The sequence below is a fragment of the Berghia stephanieae genome, chromosome 5 (genome assembly GCF_034508935.2).
Source record: "Berghia stephanieae isolate SIO BIC M18660-M18661 chromosome 5, UCSD_Bste_1.3, whole genome shotgun sequence".
Lineage (NCBI taxonomy): Eukaryota > Metazoa > Mollusca > Gastropoda > Nudibranchia > Aeolidiidae > Berghia > Berghia stephanieae.
The window spans coordinates 56,974,677-57,002,176 of NC_088364.1; the positions used below are offsets into that span (position 1 = coordinate 56,974,677).

The window sequence follows — 27,500 nt, forward strand, 5'->3', positions numbered from 1 at the left end:
AGTAATGAAAAGATAATCGAATAGCACATTTAATTTTTGATGACATAATTTGTCAAGTGGGCGTTTCAATCAGAACTTATGACATGAATGCAATTTTTTGTTGTTGCAACAAATCAAGCTCAGTAATTTGAATAAAGAACATTATTATGTACTTAAATACCAACCAAGTCTTTCTAGAGAATCCAATCATAATCCCAGCATCTCCCCCTAGAAGTTTAGGACCAAAATTCCTCCAACTCCAAATCATAATTCCATCTCATTGATTAGCTAATCAAAACTGCTGACTAATCGACTTCACCAAAATAAATGTACCAGCAATGCGATTGGGGCCTAATAGAACCCATGAAAAGGGTTTATCAATGTCCTTGCAGAGTGGCATATTTCTAATTTTTATTTCTGAATATTTCTGTCATATACATTGTATTTAAATTTGAGGAAAAAAATCATAGGAAATCAAAATCAATACCACAAAATCCACTCTTAGGCTTGGCAGGTCTTTGAGAAAAATTATCCAATGGAAAAAAAAAACAAAAAAAACTTGAGCTTTTAATATCCACTCAACATGCTCAAAGTGCTTTACAAGGGGTCCCTGGCCAACATCAACACTTAACATGTAGGAATCGACATAACGCCTGTTAGGCGATATCACGTTTTTTAAAAACAGAGACATTGCTGTTAATTGCCAGAACTCATTTTACACCTGAGTCTGGTGTGAGAATATGAGTTGAGTAAAGAGCCTTTTCCAAGGAATCAACTATGCACCGAGCTAGGCTGGGAAAAGATGCTTTCATGACAATCTTCAATATAAGGACATTAAATTTTAGATGGCTTCATATCAGTGAGCAGCAAGTTTATTTTTTCCTCTATTTTGTATTTTTAAAAATTAAATGCAACCATTTTCTTGTATGGCTATCATTATCATCAAGTGGTGCTGACATTGGCAATCATGGCCCTTCAATCCTCACTATCCTCTGATTGTCTCAGAAAGTCAATGTTTGTCGCATCAATCTCTCCAGTTCGTGTCCTGAGGCTTGTGACATAGCCTGACCATTGTCTACCTCTGCTTTTTCCCATCAATTTTCCCGAACAAAACCTATTTGAGATATTACTGTTTCTGTATATATGACCAAAAATTTTAACTGTCTTTCTCCTGTGGTTGTTCTCGGTCCTTTATGGTTCAAAGGAGAAAATGTCTTTGTCTGTTTGATCCAATACATTTGTCACTCTTTCTGTCCAGGATATTCTCTTGATTCTTCTAAGGAACAACATCTCAGCAGTGTCCAACTTTATTTCTTTATTTTTTTAATATTCCAACACTCACATCAGTATAGGACTGACCTTATAAAGGTTTCCAATGCACATATTTTGGTATAATTTATTTCAATATTTCTTTTTTTTTATATGAGGTTTCAATTTATTAAAGGCATTTTTTGAATGTGTGATTCTTCTTTTTACCTCATGGCTAGTTTTTACATCAGATGATATTTGATATTCAAATTAAATGGATAAATTGACTTGCTTTTTTTTTTGTTGAGATGTTGAGAGTTGTTGTGCAGCTTGCAAATGGAAGAAAATTGTCTCTTTTATGTTTCAATACAGAGAGGGTTTTTTAAATTTTTTTAAATTTTTTGGTGTAATTAAGTTTAATCCACAATCTTCACTGGCTTTTGGCACAATATCCAACACATTATGCGTGGCTATAATCAGTTACTTTTAGGATAAAACAGCCATCAACCTTCTCCAAAGAGCCGGTCAAACCATAAAAACTACAAAAGAAACATTTTTCAAACTATACTTTAAAAAAATATAATAACGTAAGAAACTCTTACATCAATCATTGTTTATTAGAAGCATGGATGAGAGTGTCCCATATTTGAAAATGACATGACTTTTATAAGGCCACATGGGAGCCATTTTTGTTAGGATTTTTAACTGGTTCCCTTACAAGTCAATGTACCTTGCAACTCAATGATCTTAATTGGTTCTAATTTTCATCTGATTAACAACATTATTACAGTCTCAGTCTCTCTCTCTCTCTCTCTCTCTCTTTCTCTCTCTCTCTCTCTCTCTCTCTCTCTCTCTCTCTCTCTCTCTCTCTCTCTCTCTCTCTCTCTCTCTCTCTCTCTCTCTCTCTCTCTCTCTCTCTCTCTCTCTCTCTCTCTCTAGTTTTTGTTTGATATAGCACAATATCTTCTTCTTTTTCTTCTTCCTTTTAAGTCTGTAACTTCAGATTTTGAAGATTCCACAGACCACAGTATTTTTCTTTCATTGGAGATGTGAGACTATTCTACTGTCTTACTGTCGATGGTATGAACGAGTACAAGTGTGCATCCATTCTTGAGTGGGGAAACATAAACTTGGAGGACTTCCTCTTATTTTGTTGAATATCACCGAGGGGTAATTTAACTTGATCGTTTAGGTCTTTGCAAAATATTGTTACTTTGTCACGCTTTCTTCTCTGTTGTAGTCGTTTGAGGTTTGAATCAGTTTCATGTTTTTTATCTTTGTTGTTTTGATTTATAAATTTCACTGCTCTGTTTTGTAATTGTTTGATTTCTTGGGTTTCTGATTTGTGGTGAGGTTCCCAGAAGGCTACTATATTCTAGTGTAGGTCTAACAAAGACACTTTATCTTTAAATTTTATACAAAATTGCTCCTCCTTGTCTATCTGATATGGTCATTTTGAAAAATAACAGATACAATTTTAGATATTCAAACCTCCTTGATATTCCAAGGGTCAGAACAACGTCTTATGGCAAAAGATCTTTCAGATATTCTGCTGCTGTGCTTTGGAATGAACTTCCCGAGCACATCAGGAAAATTTCAAATTTTCATGTTTTGAAAAATCATATCCTCTCATGGAATGGCCAGCCATGCAAATGTAATTTTTGTAATTAATCTATATATATATATATATATATTTATGAGTGTTGGTGGGTACTCGTAGGTACGAAAGTGCTCGATAATGATGGTTAGAGCTAATATAGAATACAAATTGTCACTCACATTATTTGTGGCCGAGACGATTCGTTTCTGTGTCTCTTTACACGTCCTCAGTCGGCATAATCCTTAATAATGTCCGAAGGTCCCATCAATAGTCGTTATTAAAATGAGGATTTTTCATGACTATTGACAGAAAGTTTTTTTTACTTGATCTTAGTTTATTACTCTTTGGTCACATTGGTGAATATATCCTTTTTTCAGACTGGTATGATGAAGGAAAATTTGGTATTTTCATACATTGGGGAGTGTTCTCCGTCCCAGCATTTGGTAGTGAGTGGTTTTGGGAACATTGGCAGGGTGAGAAGAAAAGAGCAGAGTACGCCAAGTATATGAAGGAAAACTATCCACCTGACTTCACGTATCCTGATTTTGCTCCCAAATTTCGGGCCGAATTCTATGATCCATTTTATTGGGCAGATGTTATTAAAAAATCTGGTGCCAAGTAAGTAACTCGTAAATGAATATTCATCTTTTTCTAATTAGATGTTATTATTTTTTGACAAAACTAGCACAAGCGAAAAGATTTTTTATTTGGATAAAAGTCATTGTACTGGATAAGCAGCTCACTTAACTGACTGACCTTAAAGTTTGCACTTTTTGATGTTTTAGAATTAGATGTTTCTTACTATTCAGATTTTATTGTGCAACAATCTGCGTTTTATTTTTTGTTGACATTATCTATACTCATTATCCAGAAACTAAATTCTATTTATCTGTTTTAGCTAAAAATTCACCTCATATACCGGAGCATACTCAATGTCTCAATTGTTTCTATGTTATATGTTTGTGTTGAGAATATTGGTTATTAAGCTTAACCGCTGGCTAAATACTTCGCGTTGGTTGTGTGTGTGTTGGACCCGCGGTCTCCAGTAGGTGGTGAGAGAAGACTCTAGTGATGAATGACCTGAGTTTGAAACGAAATTTTTTTGGGTTCGCGGATAGCTCATACGGTAGAGTCATGCTCTCACCGGCCAGGCGGAGTTATCGTACCAATAAGGTCGCGGGTTCAAACCCCCATCACCGCCGCGAACATTTTTTTATTCTCTATTGTCTTCTGGCACTTTTCTACTCACTTCATCTCTTGTTGTTACCAACATAAGTGCCTGCTCCACTCACTTTTCTGAATTAAAAATTCACCCCATATACCGGAGCATACTCAATGTCTCAAGTGTTTCTATGTTATATGTTTGTGTTGAGGATATTGGCTATTAAGCTTAACTGCTGGCTAAATACTTTCGAAGGGATTAAAATAATTTTTTTTTAATTTTTTTTTTTTAATATCTGAAATGACCCATCATATGAATTAATGTTCTGTATTTAAATTTAAAAAAAAAAAATACCCAGGTACTTAGTTTTGGTAAGCAAGCATCATGAAGGATTCACAAACTGGCCATCCAATTACTCTTGGAATTGGAATGCCTGGGATGTTGGACCCAAACGAGACCTGGTTGGTAAGTTGGCACTTTGTACTGTCACAGTAAGCCATCTTATTTCATGAGGGCATTTTATAGGGCTTATTTTTTTCATTGGATGGTGTGTGTGTGTGTGTGTGTGTGTGTGTGTGTGTGTGTGTGCGTTTGTGTGCATGTGTGCGTGCGTGCGTGCTTGTGTCTGTGTGTAGGTGTGTGTGCGTGTGTGTGTTTTATAAAAATGTATGTGATTGTGAAGTGAAATAGGTATGTCTAAAAGTCATAACACATCCATTTCATCTTGATCTTTTTTTATCTCATATATGAACTCTTTCACACATTTTAGTAGTGAGTAGTGAAGCTTTTTATGCATATTATTAACATTATTTCTCTTGAAATTCAATATTGAAGTGAAAATATGAGACATCGGTCTCAATCAAACAATTATGTTTTTGTCCAAAAATACCAAATAAGTGCTCACAAAAGGCTGTGCATAGTATACTTTTCTTATTCCTTCTCACTCTCCTCCTTCTATTGTTACCATTACTATTACCAATGCTGCTGCTACTTCTACTACTGTCACTACTGCTGATCTACTACAACAACAACAACAACAACTACTACTACTACTACTCCTACTACTACTACTACTACGACTACTACTACGACTATTACTACTACTACTACTACTACTACTACTACTACTACTACTACTACTACTACTACTACTACTACTACTACTACTACTACTACTACTACTAATACTAATACTAATACTACTACTACCACTACAACTACTACTACTACTACTTCTACTACAACTACTACTACTACTACTACTACTACTACTACTACTACTACTACTACTACTACTACTACTACTACTAATACTACTACTACTACTACTACTACTACTACAACTACTACTAATACCACAGCTACCTTACTTGAAATTAAAAATTTTTTTAATTTTTAGGAGATTAAAATTGTAGTCTCTATCGGTAACTTCATGATGATTAACTCTTCAAAATCCTTAAAATGGTATAGTCTGGTATGTACTTTAATTTCTAATACGTTTTAATGACCTAGAGCTGCTCATTAAGTTCTGAAATTGGAGCAAAAATTTCGTAATTTTACGAATTTTTCATAATAATAGGCAGGCCTGCTGATACCAGTTCTACTTCTACTGCCATGCAACTACCCCTGAGCAATTTTTGTTGATCAGTATGTGAATAGTTTAGAAAATTTGTACTCATTGTACTTATCCCTATCTTAGTTTAGCTTATCATTTCTAAATTTATAGGAGACCTTGCTACAGCTATCCGGCAGAAAACAAATGTGAGATTTGGTCTCTACCACTCAATGTATGAATGGTTTAATCCACTCTACCTGCAAGACAAAAAAAACAGCTTCAAGACACAAACCTTTGTTACGGTAAGGTGAACAATAGAGATTTTGTATGAATCTGCAAGTGAAAAATGTTTTTACATGCAAATAGGTGAACATAGAAAACTATTAAATGAATGAAACACGCAAACACATATTGTATTGCTACATTCAAACGACTTTAGGGAATGTTTAAAATCACCAAACCTTTTGCAACTATGTATTTGGAGAGTTTGGCTTTTTAAAAATTAATTTTAGACGTCATGATATGTTTGTTCAATGGGTTATCAATATCCCCTCAACTACCTACTGTCATGGCCCTTGATATTTAAAAACTAATAGGTTTACTAGAATTTCTTTAACTTTTACCTCTTTGATCAGACTGGAATAGAATATTTAAAACATCATTTTTATTGTATCAAATTAGTTGTGAGTTTATAGTTAGCTTATTTTGTTTTAAAGGAGCTCAAATAAGGGCTACTTAAATAACAATTTTTTTTGAATAACCTACTTGTGGTTTTGCTCAGGAATATGAGTATTTATAAAGGTATTAAGTTATTTCGTCCTTAAAAAGAGGTTTATATTTATTTTGAAACAGTCAGGTGCATGTATCTATGATTTGTTTTTATTAATATTTGTCTTTTTTTTCTAAATACCCTAAGGTGACGCTATCTGCAGACCTGCATAGTACTATGAAAATTTGGTAGTACTACGAATTTTCGTCTCTCAAACTGATATAAAGATATGCATTTCAATAAGCTTCTTGAAAACAAAAGTTTTGTTGCCTGAGCTTGTGTATAAACAAGTTCAAAGCATTAATTTAAAGTATTAAGGATAAACTGGTCATTTTAAACAATAGATATAATGTCTACCATGTTAATACCCCTGAAAACTACACTTTTTTTTTTCAATTCCATGTAGGTAGGTCTGTATATAACATGGATTTAGATTGTTTAAAAAATTATGCTTACTGCTCTTTGTAAATATATTGTGCAGGAGAAAACCATGCCAGAACTATATGAGATAGTGAATCGCTACAAACCAGATGTGGTGTGGTCAGATGGAGATTGGGAGGCATTAGACACATACTGGAAATCCAAGGAATTTCTGGCATGGCTTTTTAATGACAGGTAAGCACCAAATGGAAATTTATCGTTTAGAGGATAAAGTAGAGGTTATTAGGGGAATATAAAAGATTCAATAGAAAAGTTACTCATCGGGCACAGGGAGTCAAATTATAAAAAGTTGATATTATGTTTTATATATGGGGATTTATGGCAGCCCACCATTTATGGTGCAACGGTGCAGTAATACAATTGCCCAACTCTCATCATGGAGAAAATATAAGCTGTATATAAGTAAATGTGTGTGTGTGTTTGTGTGTGTGTGTGGGTACAAATCTTTGAAAGGATAAGATTCATTATTTTTGACCCATGGACCATTCTGGTATTCTGTAAGGACAAAACTAGAAACCAAAAGTCGAATTTAAACGTTATTACTTTAAGTTCAGTATCTGCACTTTTATTGAGGTGACTAAAATGTTATTAATGATCTGCACACACACAAAAAAATATCTACCTCTCAAATTACTTAATCACGATCATTCTGACTTTCGATTCTCTTTTTAGTATCTGGGTCGCCCTTTTATGATATGAAATTTAGGCAGTATGTCACAGTTAATTTAATTTTGTTTAAAATACCAGACTACTTACACTCTATTTTTTTTTCTATGAGGTTAATGAATTTTATCAAAAGTGGTAGAAAATGCACTATCAGGCATAGAAAAAACCCCAAACTAGATCAATGGAAGTACATGTCTTTAATCACAAGTCTGCTTTGGGATCTGCTTACATAAACGCGTCTCTGATTCAATAAGACCTGTTGAAAAGAAAATATTGGTGAATGTCAGATGATAGAAATGGTTTTTAAGACGAATAAACAAAACAATGACAAACTAGGAAATTAAATAGCCCATCGCAGAAATATAAAATAAGTGAATCACGATAAAAAGACAGCTTTCATGTGATAGAATTTAACATTTTGTTAGACAACATCGTGTAATATGCTTTTGCAACATATTTCAGCCCTGTGAAGGACACTGTAGTTGTCAATGATAGATGGGGGAATAATACGGAATGTAAGCATGGAAGTTTTTGGAATTGCAAGGACCACTATCAGCCTGGTTAGTAATTATTATTCAATATTCTCTTATCACTCTGTCTCTCTCTGTCTCTCTCTCTCTCTCTCTCTCTCTCTCTCTCTCTCTCCCTCTCTCTCTCTCTCTTTCTCTCTGTCTCTCTCCCCCTCTCTCTCACTGTCACAAACGCACAGACATACCCCCCCCCCCCCCCCTACACACACACACACACACACACACCTTCCTTCCTGACCTCTTCCCTCTTTTCTCTTTTGTTTAAACAATATCAAATTTTAATGCAGTCAAATCCATTTGCATAATTGGAACAACAACAATTCATAGAATTTATTCCAATTTAGCAGCATTTCAATTAGACTCTACTATTGAAGCAACCTATCAAAATTACACGTTACTATTGCAGCAGCTGTCGTTGAACTCAATTTTCAGCATGTTACACAATAATTGCAATCAGCACTGAAACATATGAGCACAATTGTAAACATGTGTTGATTGTCCCTATTCATTCACATTTTACCTTCTCAACAATGACAATAAACATAAACTGCATGCCTTGTCAGATGCAAATAATCAATTACATCAATTCTTGCTCTTATTAATGATTTATTATTCCCTTAGATGTTTTCTTTGCCTCATGGTAGCAATAACTAAATCGTTATGACACTTTTATCATGTCTTTTTACTGACACTGAAATGACATAAAAGTGTCACAATTGCATTTAAGTCCCTTGAAATAAATTTGACTGCCAAAATGAACATTTTAATAATGAGGAAGGTCATGCAAAATATATTTTGAAAGACATGCCTTGCAAATGTTGCAGGAATGTTGGCCTATCTTTTTCATCCATTTTCATTCATATTTCTATAACATCCTGTTAATAGGCTTGCCTTATAGCACTTGGACAAATAAAATGCGTGTATAGATAGAATGAAGTTGACGTCACTCAGATCTTTGTTATTGTTTTTTTTGCCATCTGCGTTTATGAGTAATTCTCAGTAAACTGTATTAACCAGACTATATAAGTTCATGGTTACAATAGTTTTGTCTGTTGGTCCATTATACTTCTGGATGGCAATGTTGTGAGCGTCTTAGCCAAGCGCATACTTGACTTACTTGACTTAGATGCCTTTCGCGTCTCGACCGAAAGATCGGGTCGCCTTCGCTGTTTCCAGTATTTCCTGTGTGAGGTGTCTCCAATATTGCCGGTCCTCTGCTAGGGTTCTCAGATTTTCAAGGTCCCCTGCCGTTATGAGACTAATGCTTTGTCCAAGTGTTGTGAGGTTTTTGTTTAGGATCACAGGGAGTGTTGTGATCGGTCTTCCTCTGAAAAGGTTCCCGTGTTTTTGGAAATATCCCGACATGGCTTGGTTAGCTGGTATGTTTTTGTCCCTGCGTAGTATGTGACCGAAAAGTTGCCATCGTTGTTGTAAAATGTCAAGGGAGATTGGTCTTTCTTTTGTGATCTTATAGAGTGATTCATTTGAGATCTTTTTGGGTATTGGATGTCCAGTACCCTTCTTAGCTGTGTGCGATGGAAGGCATCCAGATGTTCTTCTTCGGATTTTGTCAACGCCCAAGTGCCGCAGTTATACAGAAGTACCGGTTTTACAAGAGCTCGGTACAGTTTCAGTTTGGTTTTTCTCTTTATTTTGTCACCTCTAATCCATACATTGGTGAGTTTACTGAGTGCGGCGTTTGATAGCTGTTTTCTTCTTTGTACATCCTCGGTGTCTCCAATTAGTGAGCCGACTTTCTTTGTTCTTTTCCATTCCTCTTTGTTCCTCGATATTGTTGTAAATTCGGTTTTATTGGCATTGACTTGGAGGTTATATTTCATGAGGGTATTTTGTATGATGTCTATATTTGCTGGTGTTGATCCAATAAAATCTACGTCATCTGCATAGGCGATTTCTCTAGGGATTGCATTCTCAATATGAGTCGTTGGTTTTGGAATGACTTTTCGAACTTCTTTCAGAGCGTGTTCTAAGTATATTGTGAACAGAATCGGGCTCAGACTATCTCCTTGGGGGGTCCCGATGTTACTTTCGAACTGCGTCTGTTTTGTGGCCCCGTATATCCTTGGTTGTATCTTTGTGTTGCTGAGGAGAAATCGGATTATTCGGAGCTCGTCTTCGTCTACTATGTCTGTTAATATCTCCAAAAGTTTTCCTCTGTCGATCGTATCAAAGGCTGCGGACATATCGATTCCGGTTATTGTTATGGATATGTTTTCTTTGAGTGCCTTTGCTGCCAACCATTTATGTGTCCATACAACGTCCGATGTGCTTCGGTCTTGGCGAAACCCGCTTTGGCTATGTGATAGATATTTTTCTATTTTCGGTCTAATTCTGTTGAGGACAATAGTTGACAGTGTTTTTCTTATGGTATTCAGTAATGTTATTGGGCGCAGGTTGTTTACGGGTCCTTTCGTTTTTCCTGGTTTTTGTATTGTAATTAGGACACCGCTGTTTATGTCCGCATACTATCTATAGAATAAACAATTTTCAGTAATAAATGACAGCCAGCCCATATATATATTTTTTCTTACAGGTAAACTTGTCCCTCACAAGTGGGAAAATTGCATGAAAATTGATGTACATTCCTGGGGTTTCAGGGCCAATGCCAAATTGTCAAATTTTCAATCTATTGAAAGGATCATCCGTCAACTAGTTACAACTGTGAGGTGAGTGAGGCTTATATGTCTGCCTTTAAACCTTGGAAAAAGAATACATCAAGATCTTTGCCAGAAAAAAATTATCTTTAGAAAAATGAAGACAAGGAATTTCAAACTCATATCGTTATTTGATTTTTATATATATATATATATATATATTTATTTGGCCATTGTCCAAAAGTTCAAGAAGTACAGATTACTGCCAATTATCCAATTTGCTCAGGTATCACTTTCACAAGCATGGGAGCAAAATAAATTTCTCTGTGCTGTAGTTGATTTTCCAGCCTTTCCAAAATTCTGGGTCAAGTTCACAATATGCTTAAACAATTTAGTATTTACCTCTTCATGGACTGTTCATTTAACCAGTCCCCAGCCATCACCAGATCACGAACAATAAGTTTTATACCATCCAATCTTGTTTGAGATTACAATTCAATGTCAATCATCAGTCCTTGATCGGCAAGGTGTTTAGGGACATGCTGCTTACAATGATAATGTATTAGGATTTGTTGACTCTCCAGAATCTGTGATGTTTGCATAATATAATATTTTCGAATATCAGATTTTGATAGGTTGAGACATAAGGCAATGTATTGTGAGAGTGATTATAATTCCTGCATTCATCATCTTTTATTTGGATTATTAAATCGTTATCAGTACAGCATATTGCCTTCTTGCACAGTAACTAAGTGAAATAAGTAAATAAGGAGAAAAAATAATAGTTATATTCATTATTATTTTGCACTTTGAATAGACTGTAAAAAGACAAATAGACCTCGGAGCCCATGTAATTTTCTCAAGGTATTTTTTTTTTCAGATTATTGAGTTTGAATATTTTGTTTTTCTTTTCTTTTTTTTTTTTTCTTTTTTTTTTTATAGTCTTGGTGGCAACATGTTGCTAAACATAGGCCCCACATCATATGGCGATATCTCTCCTATCTACCAAGAAAGGTTACTTCAAATTGGTTCATGGCTGGATGTCAATGGAGAGGCTATTTATAAAACTCATGTTTGGTCACATCAGAATGACTCCATGGCCAAAGATGTTTGGTAAGTCATCGAAATACATTGATAATGATGATGATGATGATGATGATGATGATGATGATGATGATGATGATGATGATGATGATGATAATACAGGCTTTTTCATGACTTTGAGTTTATTGCATAGTTTTGTTCTGTTTTGTTTTGCAATTAGCTGACAGTCATACACGGCTTATAATTCATATTTATTCTTTTTTTTTTTTAATTTAAATAACGAAATAAATAAATGAATATATTTGAAAAAAAGAAAGAAAGAAAAAAAGAAAGAAACCTAAAAATGACAAAAGAATACCTTTCCTTACTGAGATTCATAAGCCCTATGATTCGGCTGGATTTTTTAACTTTCTATTATATTTGATGTCAACGTTTATTTTTCATATTTTCTTTTCCGAATCAGGTACACTGCCAAGCAAGAAGCCTCTCAGACAGTTGTGTATGCCATCCTTCTGAAATGGCCAGACAAAGATTACATCTATCTAGCAGATCCTATTGCATCCTGGTCGACTTCCATATCACTAGTTGGGGTTAAGGGTGAATTAGAATTTAGCTCAGTGCCTGGAGGAGGAGTGAAAATCATTTTTCCTAAAATTCCATACAGCAAGATGCCCTGTCAATGGGCATGGGTTTTTAAAATTACTGATTTAATCAATTACGAAACAAAACTTGACAGGAATTCATTTGCTCATAAATTAGATGCAATAAGACTTCATAAAGTCTGATAATGTTGTCACGGCTTTTGAAAGACAAAGTAAATAATGTCACGATATGCTTGTATTTCTGTTATTATAACTATATCGCATGCAGGATGCTTACTTTTATAAATGTAGTGTTATTATTTGAATTAGGAATCAGAGCAAAATAGGTATTTGAAAAGAATAGAATTGATATTATAGAGAAAACGGATTTAACTCTACTTTTTCCCATTGATGCTTAACATAAGGATTGCACCAAAAATAATTTTCAAAAGGACTGTTGATTCCCAAAAGTTGTGCATTAACTAGAAAAAGTAACATTGTCTTCCATCAATCGGTCTACTATCCATTACCGTTATTTTTAATGGCAACAAAGTGAATCGTAGAGACTCATTTTTCTTCTCTTCTCGATTGCAAAGTAAAGCAAGGTGGTCGATTAGTTTATTTAAAGAGAGTAATTGGTTAATTAGAAAGGACTAATTAGGAACTTTAGAAAGATATATGTTACCTTGTTATATTGATGATTAATTGACTCTATTCCCTGTTTAATACCCTCAATTTTTTATTGTACCGGGCATTATTGTGGTCAAAAATGTCGTCAAATGCAAACACTACTTTCTTGAGCAAACTCGCCATAAACTTGTTATACTGTAAGTACTGGTGTTAATATAATTTGTTAGTGTCTAACACCATCATTTTCATGCATTTTTTTTTTTTTTTTTTTTACATTACACCAGTGCAGATACATTTTTCCTTGTGAAAATGAAAGACTGAATAATGTTGGTGCGTGTATTTGGTGCGCTGGTGGATAAATATGATCGACAAGGAAATCTCAAACTCATTATTTCACAGATAAGTAGTGAGCTGTGCCATAAATTTATTCTGTTTGTTTGTTTTTTTTTGTGGGGAAGGGGGGGGGGGGGGGGGGCGGGGGGAAGGGGGGTTGAAATGTTAGTGTGGCATTTGTATGGCACTTAACTCTGTAGATATCATTCTCTAATCATTTCACAAAATAGCTTACAATGAAACAGGCAGTACAATTGTATATAAAATGATGCATCACATACAATGTATACATGTTGATCTAATATAAATTTAATACAGTGTTTTCTAAATCCTTTTTTCTTTTATTTTCTTACCTTTTTGTTATTTCAAGATCAACCTATCACAGCTGAATTGTTTGAATCTGAATTTTGTTGTCTTAAATCACATTGTAAATTTGTTTAAAAAGCATACTATTGTGTTTAAATGATGAAGCATGGTATTTGATAAATATTAAATGTTTTAAAGAAGTACTGTTGTACTAAATTCACTATATTAATTTGCGTCATACTGCCTCCCTCAATTCCTTATTTTGATTGATAGGATGAATCAGAATTGATTTAAAATGTTTAACAATGAAAGTTGAGCTACATTATTAAGATATTTTTATTGGAAAAAATATTAATGCATTGTCTTAAGTTGCAAAATACTCAAAATTCTCTGTTCTGTTCATGTTCATGCGACTTTAAATTTAATTTCCATCTTATTTGCCCTGCTGACATAGTAAAAGATTGATGCAGTTGGTCACAGTTTTACCTAATCATGACCTACCGTGTCAAAATACTGTTATGTTTAGGATTAACTACTCGATGAAATTTGGATCTAAGGTCTAAATCATGGAATACTTGCTTGCTTATCCAAATCAGTGACCAGCTGAGCTCCAGCCCGTCGGTTTTAAAATTCTGAAATATGTTGCTTTTTATTTGTAAGAAAGATTGTCATTAATGATGATTTTTACTTTCAAGTTCAATTTTCCCTGTCTATAGCAAAATACATAATACCAAATGGAGGTGATAGGTCACTATTGAAGTTTGAATTATTTTATTTTATTAGGTAGTTTTTAATTCTTAAAACAATTTTATTTTAATGGGGGGGGGGGGGGGGGGGTTGTTTTTTTTTTTGTATAAATGTAAATTAGTTTGATTAGCACAAAGTTGTCAACTACCTATTCCAACTGTCATTAAATGTTCTTTTTGATGAATCTCCAATCTTTTCTCTACTAAGCTACCTGAAGTGAATGTTATATTCACAATTATTTTCCAGGATGAGTTTCAAATCTCATTAGTAACAGCGACCATGAAGGAGAAAAAGAAATAGAATACTTTAAAAATAGGCAAACTTTATTTTTTAATCAATGGTTTTTCCACACTTTTCTGTCTTTTATAGAGCATATATCACTGGTTTTCTTCTTCAAAGCATCATGGAGTTTATCCAGTTTTCTATAGCTCTAAATGGACAACAGCAATTGCTTGCTAACCCATTGGATAGGATACTAGTCAATTGTTCAGTACTTTCTACCATATCTTACAGACCCAACTACCCAATCACTGCTGAGTAAAAAGGGGGGTCAGAAAAGGAATCACAAATACACCGGGGATGGGTCCCCTACCTTATGCTGCTGAAGCGAGTGCTTTAACAACTTGGCTTTTGGACACTTGTGCACTTATAATGTCTACTAATGGTAGATTCAACTAGCTGTATGTCGTCTCAAGTCGACCCCATAATTGAAACACATTTTTTGGATATCCTATACAATCGATCTTTGGGGGTCATGATAACTCAGTTGGTAGAGCACTACGTTCACAGGCAAAGGGGCCGAGATCTATCCCAGGTGTTGAGATTTTTTTCTTCTCCCACATCCCTTTCTATTCACCAAGCAGTGATGGGGTAGTAGGGTCTGTTAGATCTGGTGGAAACCACTTTGCAATAGACTATCATCCTTGTGTTTCAATCTCCATCAGCCTAATGGAGGACTCCTTTTTTAAAAATATATCTAATAAAGCTTTAATATTGTATCTGATCGACTATGAGTGATTAAGAAATTAATTCTTAACTCGTATCGCGTTCACTCAATATTTAAAAAAATTTAATCAGCTGTGATTTTGCTTCGGTTCACTCAGGGTCAACAAGAATACTAATTGGCTCAGGATGAGCACAAATTAAAAGTCAATTTAACATAGATCTAATCTACCAAGCTTTACTGTTTTCGTAAGTCAGCCTTTGGTTGACTGAAACTGTATGCCATGACTTTTTAAAAACAGATTACATTTTAATATTACTTATTGATATATACAATCCATTTTTTAAGAAAGTTTAATAAATTATTTTTTTGGGAAATATTCCAAAATAGAGCGTTTGTGTGATATTTTTCTGTTTTTTCATTGCTTTTGATTTTTTTTTTATTTTTTTTTTTAAATGTCTATTATTGTGTTATTGAGTAGAAAGGAGGGATAACGTTTTGCCACCCTGGATCTGTGGATTCTTTATCGATCTCTCTCCAGCCTTGCTTTTTTTCTTTTTGTTCATCCATTTGAGGGGGCTGGGTGGGGTTCCAACCTCTCATAGTGGGCAGGGAGGTACTTTCTGTGTCTTCTATCCCCCTGTACCTGTTTTCCAACTTGCTTTCTGTCTTGTCTTAGAATGAGATTACTTGGTTTTGTCCTGACCCTGGCTGAGAGGGAAACATTCAAATGTATGGTTAGTTTTGGGAGATGATATTTTTTTCCTTGTGAATCATCTCTCTGTTATGCACTGTATTATGTTTTGTATACATATTATATATGATTTGTAAACATTTGAGTGTGTTCCTCTTAGTGGGGACCTTTGCTTGTGTCTGGATGAGACATTTAGGTGATCTCAAACTGGGTACTTTGATGGTGTGCTTTTAGAATCTACATGTTTCCTATTTGAACCAATTCCCCTTTGTCTTCCTTTTTCTTGGGTGCTTTAATTGTAATTCTAGAACTTTTTACTTTCCCATTTTCTTCCTTTTTACTGGCGCTGATATGACCTTAATGTGTTGCTAGCGCCATAAAACCCTTAAAAACAAACAAAACAAACATTTGAGGGGGGGGGGGGGGGGGGGGGGGGTGAGTGCGAAGTAGCCAAGAGGTTAAGGCATTGTTCTGTGACCAGGAAGGTCCTCGGTTCAAGCCCTGCTGCACACTTTTGTTTTTAAAGACGGGCAAGATTTTCAAGCCCCAATTTACTCAATTTGAACAACATGGGTGATTCCTGTTTTCATCAAACATCTTGTTTGATGGATTATCTATATTCTTTTGTGGAATGCTGAGGCGATGGTATCCAATGATGCAGTGGTGGTAGGCGTAAAGAAAGAGAAGAAGAATCATTTGTCGTTTTCATGCATCCTTTTGTCTCTGTTCTGGAATGGGCCTATCTGGTTTCTACTAAATTTATGCTGGCTGACGTCTTTTGCTGAGTCAGATATGGATTTATATTTTAAAAGAGGATATTTTTTTTCCTTGTAAATCATTTCTCCACTATAAATCATGTCATTGTAAGGTTTTCGAAAAATGGCATAGTCTGAGTGTAGGTACCCCTTTTGTAGGAGTTCCTGGAGCAGTGTCATTGTGGAACTTTAAATGGTTCCAAGCTAACTACAAAGAGTCCCAAACTAACAGCAAAGCTTAACATGTAGGACAAGGCATTGAGAATTTGCTCTTAGATGTAACTTATATCTGTTGAACTGGTTCCTGTTGTCTTGCGTTCTAATTTGGTGCTTAATAAATGGATTTAAATCTTTTGACTTTTATACCATCTTCATTTTTACTAATGTTGAAATGACTTCAAAGTGAAGCAAGTGCGATAAAAAAAAAAGTTACAGCATAGCTTATCCTGACTAAGTAGTCATTCAAAGCCATAACCCATGGAACAAGAATTGATCCCAGTACTGTGGGATCAAAAGCACAGTAGCAATCACTTTCACTTGCTAACCCTTTAGACAGGACGTTAGTCTATCGCAATGTACTCGTCACCAAATCTATCAGTTCCAGCTGCCTAATCACTGATTGGTGGACAGGAGGGGGGGGGGGGGGGGGGGGGGTCTGAAAAAAATCTAGACTGCACTTGGGATGGATCTTGGTGCCTTTACCTCAAGTTGATCACTATATTATCGGGACCTATTTAGTGTGCCTTTCTCCGAGCTGTGTATTTATTTTTTTTACGTTCCACACTTTTTTGAAGATTGGTTGCTGAAAGATTATCAAAATCCACTAGTCTCTTCATTGTGACATAAATAAAAGAAAGACTTTAAATTTTACAACAAATATTTAATTGATTTATTTTACGTCATCAAGTTACAGGACTAAAATACATACCCCTTTAAAGAGTACCATAACAATATTATATATCAATGGTGATTTTAAAAATATAAAACAAAACATGTTCTCATACATTAAAGTAAATATGGAACATAGCACTTTCCCCCCTCTTCTTCGCTTAGCTTTTGAGATTCATCAGACATGCAACTAAGCATCACATTTTACAAATTGTCTTTGCCACCAATGCCAGAACAAGAACAAGAAATAAAATATTGCTCTCGACTTTCTATGCTGCTTTTCTATGTTGCATAATATTGCCTTTTGGGCAGGCACTGATTTCAATATAAGTACAATAGACACATTTTCCCATGTATACTAGCAGTATGAGAGGATATCATTGTAAAAGCCAATACAAACTGCTAGAAAGATACAGAAAATGTGATTAAGCAATTACTCATCTTCATGGTTTAAACTATGACGTTATTCGAATCTTCAATATGCATATGTTGCCGCTCAGTATAAGGCAAAAATGGCACTGTATATCGTATTTAATAAGATACAACAGACTTTGCTGCCCTGAATATACAATGTAACCTGTTTAAGCAATCTAAGACAATGTCTGATTTTACTTTAAACACTCTACTTACGGACTATAGTAAAATCGTCACATTTTTCCTACGATACAAACAATATTATTCTTATTCAGATTTGTATTACAAATCACAAAATTAGAGGAAACATCTTGTTGTATTTATTGCTTTTGATTTGAGTTTAAAAACTCAATTTGTAGTGGGACAGTATGACATTTCAATAAAAACAATATTGAAAATGGTCGGTATGGAGAGAGTTAACCTTAACAGTTTCACCTAAAGACAAATAGCAGCGAATTTACTTAAACATCAACAACTCTACTTTGAAGCTTGAGTTCTTGAAGCCTGGGTCTGCTTGCTCTTAACTGCTCTCTTGGTAGAGTATAAAATATATCAAATCAGAGTGTTTAAATATAATAAAAACAATATAAAATAGGAACTGTATAAAATTCTCACTTGTCAAGGGACCATTGTTTAAGTATTACCAATAACGTTATAATTGTCTAATTCTCTGATCTTGACGACAATGAAGAAAAATAAAATAATAAATAAATTAAAATTTTAAAAATTCCCATTATTTATCCCTATGAGGATAATCTCTTTAGAAAGACCAAAATGACCCAACCTGCCAGGGGCTAAGTTCCTTTGATAAACACAAGATGCCGACAGTAGGGCACAGCCTGGGTCTCGTGGATGATAGTGCAATGCCTTTCCAATCTATCATTTTATACATGTCCATTAACTCTCTCCTAACCGACTAGTTACAGGATTTTTCTTGGCCAACTCAAAACTTGATTCTTTAAAAGCAATTAGTACATATTATACATAATTTGTCCAGCAAGACGAATGTTCCCAAACAGAATTAAGTTCTTATAGATGCAACAAAATTTTTCCCTCAAATTTTGGGATTTACAAAAAAATCGATTAGGAAAAATGTTAATTATATGATGACGAATGAAAAAGTTTTCCTATGGATGGTAAGGAGATGACAAAAAAAAAAAAAAGAAAAAAAAAGAGTGATATGGTTCGTGAAAGAAGAGAGAAAATTAAGCCTATCCTTGAACATTGACAACTGAGTCTAAGGTCAAAAGAGTTGTACTATTTATAAATATTTTAAATGGGCTTTCCTGTATTTCCTGCTTGATATTTAAAAGATGGCTTTATAATTGTTCATTTTAATTTTCTATTGTGAGTAATTTTATTTGTTTATAGAATGCATTATTTAAAAATCCGATGCACATGGATCCTACTTAAATGTTGATATTTAGAGCAATGAGCGGTTCTTCTAAATAAAAAAAAAAAAAAAAAAAAAAAAAAAAAAAAAAAAAAAAAAAAAAAAAACAAAAAAAAAAAAAAAAAAAAACCACCCCCCGCCCCCAAAAAAAAAAACAAAAAAAAGGGAAAATAAAAAACAAGATACTCCCCCCCCCCCCCCTTCTCAAACAAACTGAGGTTATAGTGGAATGTCATGGATGCATAATATTAAATTGCCATTGTCAAAATTAGTTTGAATTAATAGATTAGATCTATTTCTTTCCATGACTAGACTACATTCTCATAACAGCCAAAATATTAAAGGCCTGTGTACACATTAACGCTTTAATGTCGACACTTGTTTCCTTTCTTTCTTTTTTTTTTTCAGTTACTGTGATGTGATAAAAATCAAATCTGAAAAGGAGTATGTAAAACAGTGCGAGATAAAGCAGATAGAATAATACAGTCATGCAAGCTGACTTTTTAAAGTTTTGATTATTTGTTATTGTAAAATTTTCTTTTTGCTTTGTCTGACACTGTTTCAAAGACATTCTTATCTGATTTTTGTATTCTACCAATAACGATGTGAGTCGGACCTTTAAAATTGTTGTTATTAAAATTGTTATTAATTAGTTGAAAATAGTAAAAATAATCTCAGGCAGAGCTAAATCTAACCTCGCCTGTAAAAGGTTATGTTGTCAACAGCCAAATAATTAAAGCTTGCACATTTGATAATTTGCAATATATTATCATTATACAAATATACATAATATTATTGTTGATATTTATTGTCGGCACCAACATTAAGGAAACTCTTGCCATTAAGTACAAAGAGCAATTTCTTTACATTCTAAGATTGTAAATGAATATTTAAATATATAGAAAATGGAATATAACCAATAAAAAGATTCCCCAACCCGATTCTCTACTCCCTTTCTCTCCCTCCCTCCCTCCCTTCCTCCCTCTCTCTCTCTCTCTCTCTCTCTCTCTCTCTCTCTCTCTCTCTCTCTCTCTCTCTCTCTCTCTCTCTCTCTCTCTTGTCATTGTTCTATTCTATGTGTCTATTAAGCAAATCTCCAGTCTTATCTTCAATATTTTTAAAGGAATGATACTAGAAGGGTTATCTGGTCTTCGGTAAGCACTGACACACACACACACACACACACACACACACACACACACGGACACACATACAGCCATGTACACTCAGGCACACACAATTCACTTTTAACTAAAGTCTTCACTCCAAAATGGGTTATTTTATATTACAGTGGATAAGCCGGACTATAAAGAGTAATGATTGAGCTGATGGTAATAGTCGCTTAAGTTACTCTTCTGCTGGAGACAAACTCTGTGGGTTCAAAATTCATTGGAGTATTCTGCCTCATACTGCAACAGGCTAGTTTTTAAAAGTAACCTTAAATATACTTCAAAGAGTGAGTGTCATTAATTGATTAAATATCCAAACGTCCTTTATTTCATCACCAAATGAAGTCATGAATAATCTAAAAGGGAAATCGCTACTCACTCATTGGCAATACAAAATCGCAAATGTTTAAAACAGTGTGTTATTTTGGATAAAGGAGCAACAATATAATAGCCCGATAGGCGAGATATTCACTTGAATCAAGCTGAAAAACATTTCCAGATATTTTCAGATAACCCGTTTTGGAGTGCGTGTTGTCAAATAGCATGCATGGGTTAATTCAATATTTACAAAATAATAGCACCATAATATTTTGAGATAGGAGATTCAATCTCATTCACCATTAAAACATGTTACGAATTGGTTTGGTTGTAAATCCATTACCACTGCTTTTTATTTGTCGTTCATAAAGGTCAAGAGTCAAGTATACCTATTTACAAATGGTAATCCACACTGGAAACCTGAAGCTTTATGAGTAAATTTCATGTGATGTGAAGATGCATCTGATTTTGAAAAATAATAATTTGGTGTAGTTTGAGATCAAAATAAGCATGCGAACAAATAAAAACAAAAAATAAAATTTAATAAACAATTTTTAAAAAACCAAAAAAGTCAAAACAATAAAAACAAGGCTAACATTTGAAATGCACGGTACTCAGCATTCAGAATTTTAGCCTGTGTGTTCTCTTTTAGTGATACGAAGTCAATGTTAACAAGAGAAGTTTAAAATCAACTCCCCCCTCCCCCCAAAAAAGTTGTTCAGGTTGGTTTCCATTTCGAATGTGAGAATTATTCCGTTTGACACGTCATGTTTTGGAGAAAAAAATATTTGATCTCAAATAAATACGTAATTTGATTTTACAACCAAACCATTTGAAAGATGTAATGATTTTACCAGCAAAGCAAATCTCTGATTAGAGGTGCTTTGTACATTTGTATAGATTTTTAAATAGATGTCATATCTAAATTCTGCAAAAATAAAACAAGGTTCAAATAGCATGAAGCTATTTACATTTATGATATGTTGACGACTGAATAAAAAAAAAATGATACTGATGTGATTTTAAAAAAATCCAACTTATATTACATTGATGATATGAAATAATCAAATGTTTTCTTGGTCCACTTAATAGAAGTTAAAAAAAAACAACAAACAAATTACACCACATGCTATTAATCTAAATACATATATACAGTTTTAAAACGTTGCAGTTTAGTCCGTTCAAACTATTCATATTAATTGTTCTTTAATTATTATATAAAGCAGTCTTTTGAAAATGATTTAGTTCTTCACGAATTGTTCTTTTATGTGCCATTAATTTTTTAAAGAAATAAAATTCCATTGAATCTCACGCAAAGCATGTACTTTTTTTATATAATGATTTTAAATCAGGACAAAAATGTGAGTCAATGATTGGCTGACGACAATGTGTACTTATTTGCAGGTCTGATAACCAAACACAATTATGGGCTTGATTTAACATTGTTGTCATGGACAATATGTTGCATTTGTTTGAGACTATGAGCCCACAACAATTTAGGTTATCAGATCCCGCTAATAAGTACACACTGGCTGACAACAATGCACATCTTTAATGACATCATGTTACCCTTTTCTGTCAATGTCTATTTGGTCTCTAAGGTACACAACAATAGGATGGATATCAAAATAATAATAATTTTTTCAATGAATCAGACATAAAAGAACAATAATAATTTAGATTAATAGCAAAGGCCTGTATTTTCTTTGGTTTTAGAGGGAAGTGTGACACTGTTATTATAAAGCGCCTTAATTTAAAACAATAGGAATTATATATCTTATGATACACAATGTGAGGACATTCAGTTCACTACAATTTTATATACACTGTATATAAAAGTTACTTTATAATTAAAACAAACCATTAATGGAAAGCTCATTGCTTTAAAACCCTTTGTTAAATAAATATTCGGATCATATAAGGAGAAAGCAGCTAAAGTGACTTTGTAGGAGTCTTAAAATTTTTATATGTACAACCGATCAATTCATGAATATCCAAATACCCAACATTTGTTCGGATAAAACCAGGAGGGGAAAAAAACAACAAATCTTTGAAAATTTGAATAACTTGAGTGAAAAAAATAATAATCACCCTTTGGTCATAAGGGAAAATAATAACTGACCGGGAATTGAGTATTTCTCACTGAAAACGCGCTACCATTTTAAAACTGAACTGCTGATATTTCTTGAATGATATAAATTTTCCTGTTGGTCTTAAAAAGGAAAATTGTAGGCATCATGGCCATCTTTTCAACATTTGATCCACTTAAAAAAAAGACCTTGTACAATCCATTGGTCTCATGTCAATTATAGATTTGTGACATTTGTGGTCAATTGTTATAGTGGACGTTATAAGGAAATGATTCAATGTGAATTCTTTTAAGGAGATGATGGATATGATGCTCCTGATGCTGAAGATAAAGATGACGTAGATGCTGCGTATGTTGAAGATGATGTAGATGTGTGGCGAAGGGACGGTTTGGGGATACACAAGTAGGACGACCGTTTGCTGTGAGGTCCATGTAGTCATAATGGTGATGATGGTGTCTGGGACCTGTCAAAGATAGAATTCATTGTTATAGAAGTTACAGTCTCATGTTTTGCAAATAGCAATAGTAATAATGGTGATGATGATGAAGACGATGATGATGTTCATGGTGATAATAATAATAATAATAAAAGTATTAGTATTAGGAATAGCAGTGGTGGTAGTTGTTGTTGTAGTAGTAGTAGTAGTAGTAGTAGTAGTAGTAGTAGTAGTAGTAGTAGTAGTAGTAGTAGTAGTAATAGTAGTAGTAGTAATAGTAGTAGTAGTAATAGTAGTAGTAGTAATAGTAGTAGTCGTAGTAGTAGTAGTAGTAGTAGTAGTAGTAGTAGTAGTAGTAGTAGTAGTAGTAGTACTAGTAGTAGTAGTAGTAGTAGTAGTAGTTGTAGTAGTAGTAGTAGAAGTAGAAGTATTAGTAGTAGTAGAAGTACTTATTTTTAGTAGTGGTTGTAGTATTAGTAGTAATAGTAGTCGTAATAATAATAATAATAATAATAATAATAATAATAATAATAATAATAATAATAATAATAATAACGATAATAATAGTAGTAGTAGTAGTAGTAGTAGTAGTAGTAGTAGTAGTAGTAGTAGTAGTAGTAGTAGTAGTAGTAGTAGTAGTAGTAGTAGTAGTAGTAGTAGTAGTAGTAGCAGTAGTAATAGTAGTAGTAGTAGTAGTAGTAGTAGTAGTAGTAGTAGTAGTAGTAGTAGTAGTAGTAGTAGTAGTAGTAGTAGTAGTAGCAGTAGTAGTAGTAGTAGTTGTAGAGTAGTAGTAGTAGTAGTAGTAGTAGTAGTAGTAGTAGTAGTAGTAGTAGTAGTAGTAGTAGTAGTAGTAGTAGTAGTAGTAGTAGTATAGTTGATTCCAATGTCACTTACTTGAGCTGTTTGCATCTCTCTCTGTCATAAATGTTTTCTGGTGATTCACATTCATATGATGCCAAGGATAACGCTGTGAAGAAATTTAAAAAAAATATAAAAGCAATTAACGCAATTCACTTCAGCTCTTTTCATATATATATAATTCGTCTCAGACTTTCTTTTCCATAATTTTTATTGCATACAACAGTATAGTCATATAATTAAGTCAAATCATCTTATTGATATTTGACAACATCAAAGAAAATCAAATATATAAACATCTAGAAGTTTCAGCGTTAAGAATTGGGTAATGTATAAATTGTGTGTTTTCGTTCCACAGTAATTTCTAAAATCAAATTTGATCATATTTAGATATAATCACTGTTCTACAACATTTCTTCCTTAATTTTGAGAAAATTCTTAACAAAAATGTATATATTATAATCATAACTTAATCTCTATTTGAAACATATTATAATAGTCAAAGTATATGTTTAAATTATAAAATAATATCAAACAAAGTTTTGGATTGAAAAATTAAAGACTCAAACTATATAAAAACATGATATCATTTCACAAGGGACTTTTATCAAATATCTACGAAATGGCTGAGATTATCTGAGTTAATCTCAGCGGGTAAATCTTAGTGATTGTGAATATGTAAACGAGTTGGGTATCTTTTTCTCCTAAATTACGAGACTGCAAGTTTAATGATTTAAAATTGTTTCTTACTTGATTCTTTGTAGATTGGAGTGGTGAGGATGAAGTGGATGATATTGTCGTGCCTCTCGAATGGACACTGGAACAAAAAGGAAATATGCGTATGTAATGTAAGTAACATAATATGAGGTGATGTAATTTAACCTTGTGTAATCTAAGTAATGTAATGTAACATAAAGTATTCTGTATAATGTAATGTAACACAAATTATTTTATATAAATTGTAATTTAACATAATACATTCTAAGTAATGAAAAGTAATGCAATGTGATGTAGGTGATGCAATGCAATGCAATATGATGTTTTATGAAATGTAATGTAACATTAAGTAATCCATGTAATGTAATGTTAAATAATGTAATCTAAGTAATGTTAAATATGCGATGTGTCGTGAGTGTAAAAATCAATGCAATACTATGCAAAATAATGTTTTACGTAATGTGATATGACATAATATAAGCTAATGTAATGTAATTAATGCTATGTAGGCATGACATCACATATTGCAGTATACTGCAATTCAATGCAATATTATTTTTTATGTAATGTAATGTAATGTAACGCAATGTGTAGCATGTTGTAAGGTGATGTCATGGATTGTGTAATATCAATGTAATGTAATGCTATGTGACATCTTTTAAAGAAGGGATTTATACTATAGTGACATTATCCATATAAATTTATCTGAGGCACTCTATACGTTGCAGCCAAAGAACTAACTTAATGCATGTACTATTCTTAAATCACTCAAAGGAACAAACTGGACAAGACAAAAATATAATCGAAAAGCAATTGAATCAACAATAATCTATACAAATTAATACATTTAAAAGCTGTTAAAAGCAGATTTACCCTTTATTCGGACAGTATTGAGTTGCTTGACAAAATTGTAGGTAGAAATTGGCATGAGTTCGATCTAAGTAAGACACATAAGCAATATCTGATCTTTTTCCATTAAAAAGAATCTTGCTGTTATTAGGCAACTTCTAAATTCAGAATGGAACATGTTCTGTTTTACCTCTTACTTCTTTTACGTACTCGATAGTAGTCATGTAATAATACTGTTATAATTTAATTTTATATTAACTTACCTCTACATGTTGCCACGTAATGAGGTCAGAGATTTGTTTGGCCATCTGCCAACATTTCTGGAAATTAATGGAGCCATCTTCCTGTCTGCTACAAAAACCTTCATTCAGGAAATAAAGGTCTTTGACGAACAGGCTGAAGAATGGAATCACAATCTGAGGAAAGAAGGATATAATAAAAACAATGCATCAATAAATATTGTTTCATGTTTTCAGTTATGTATCTATTTATACAATTTGGTCCTTAAAGTTAGAATATGCCTTGATGTGTTTTTTTCTCATTTGGATATTTTATTTATATGAAATCGAATATGCAATACAACATTTTAAAAATGTCAACGATTATTTTGCAGACTAAAAATTCTTCAAACAGAATCGATTAAAATTGCAAATGAATTCTTTAAAATATTCGTCTCAGACAACCATACGCAAATTTAAAGTCTTTCAGTTCCCTGTTTCTCTTCCAATTCCTCTCTTCAAAAACTTTTAACAACATATCCTGTAATGTTGTAACCAGTAAAACATGTCAAATATAAATAATCAGGAAACATCCTCACCCTCTCCCTGTCGTCTGCTGCTCCCTGTGACCTCCACATGGCGGCTTTCAAACAGGATCGATAACTACCAAAGTTATTACTGGGATCCATTTGGTGCTAAAAAAATGAAAGAGAAAAAATCAACCTTTATTTTAAAAAGCTTATCATAATCTTGAATTCGTTTGTTAGATATGAATTTATGCATTTTTGTCAAGCAGGTGTGCATATTTTAAGTTAAGCCAAGATAATAACATTCAAACAAACTCTTTTAAAAGAATAGATTCATACCTCCCTCCTTAAAAAAAAAAAAAAAAAAAAAAAAAAAAAAAAAAAAAAAAAAAAAAAAAAAAAAAAACCACATCGGTCCCCCTCCCCCCACCCAAAACAAGTAAACAAAAAAAAAAAAAAAAAAAGAAACAAAGGGCAAACTTTGTAGAAGATACAAAATTTACTAATCTCGCAAAAGAACAAAAAGGATTCGGAGATTATCATTCAATGACCACAAATCCCCTCATAACTTACCTCTAGTATTTGAAGTTTCTCCTTGTTTACTTTTGCCCACTGTAAAAAATAAATTGAAAAAATATGAGTGAAGTACATAAACGAAACATCTGCTTCAGGAAAGTAAAGAACCTTATAAATAATAATTTTTTAAAATAAAATCACACTATCTTTTAACTTTAGATCTAATCAAATGTTTTTCGTATTTTATTTCCAATTGACAGGTGGGTGCTTTGATAGTTTTATGACTTTTCTCATTACATCTAACACTTGAATTATCAAATCCTCATCTCTATAAAAAATATAAATAACTTTTATCACTTGCTAAATCGCAGCAAAGCTGCTTACTATTTTCTTTCATTTCTGCTTATATCTTAAATCTATCACAACTGGTTACCTTACCAATAAATTTAAAAGAAAGGATAAAGCCGAGTATCAGATTTTCTTTATAACGAATACAAGCTAATTACCTT

The 27,500-nt window shown here is 33.3% G+C and overlaps 2 protein-coding genes across 9 annotated transcripts in view; one reads left to right on the plus strand and one right to left on the minus strand.

Moving 5' to 3' along the window:
• LOC144973280 (tissue alpha-L-fucosidase-like) overlaps nt 1-15,536 on the plus strand; it is a 15,904-nt gene extending 368 nt beyond the window's left edge. Inside the window, exons 2-9 of the mRNA XM_078915535.1 lie at nt 3,205-3,445; nt 4,348-4,454; nt 5,716-5,846; nt 6,795-6,928; nt 7,883-7,980; nt 10,505-10,637; nt 11,508-11,678; nt 12,073-15,536. Of these exons, the coding sequence (XP_078771661.1) occupies nt 3,205-3,445; nt 4,348-4,454; nt 5,716-5,846; nt 6,795-6,928; nt 7,883-7,980; nt 10,505-10,637; nt 11,508-11,678; nt 12,073-12,394 (1,337 nt within the window). The 3' untranslated portion in view covers nt 12,395-15,536. The remainder of the gene's footprint in view (nt 1-3,204; nt 3,446-4,347; nt 4,455-5,715; nt 5,847-6,794; nt 6,929-7,882; nt 7,981-10,504; nt 10,638-11,507; nt 11,679-12,072) is intronic.
• A 4,308-nt stretch (nt 15,537-19,844) lies between these two features.
• The window catches only part of LOC144973281 (ras-GEF domain-containing family member 1B-like), a 105,524-nt gene continuing 97,868 nt past the window's right edge, over nt 19,845-27,500 (minus strand). For all 8 annotated transcript variants that reach the window (XM_078915536.1, XM_078915537.1, XM_078915538.1 and 5 more), the window contains 6 exons: nt 27,049-27,087; nt 26,548-26,643; nt 25,994-26,146; nt 24,915-24,981; nt 24,201-24,273; nt 19,845-23,333 (listed from right to left, as the gene is read on the minus strand). In XM_078915536.1, coding sequence (XP_078771662.1) covers nt 23,306-23,333; nt 24,201-24,273; nt 24,915-24,981; nt 25,994-26,146; nt 26,548-26,643; nt 27,049-27,087 — 456 coding nt within the window. In that variant the 3' untranslated portion in view covers nt 19,845-23,305. The remainder of the gene's footprint in view (nt 23,334-24,200; nt 24,274-24,914; nt 24,982-25,993; nt 26,147-26,547; nt 26,644-27,048; nt 27,088-27,500) is intronic.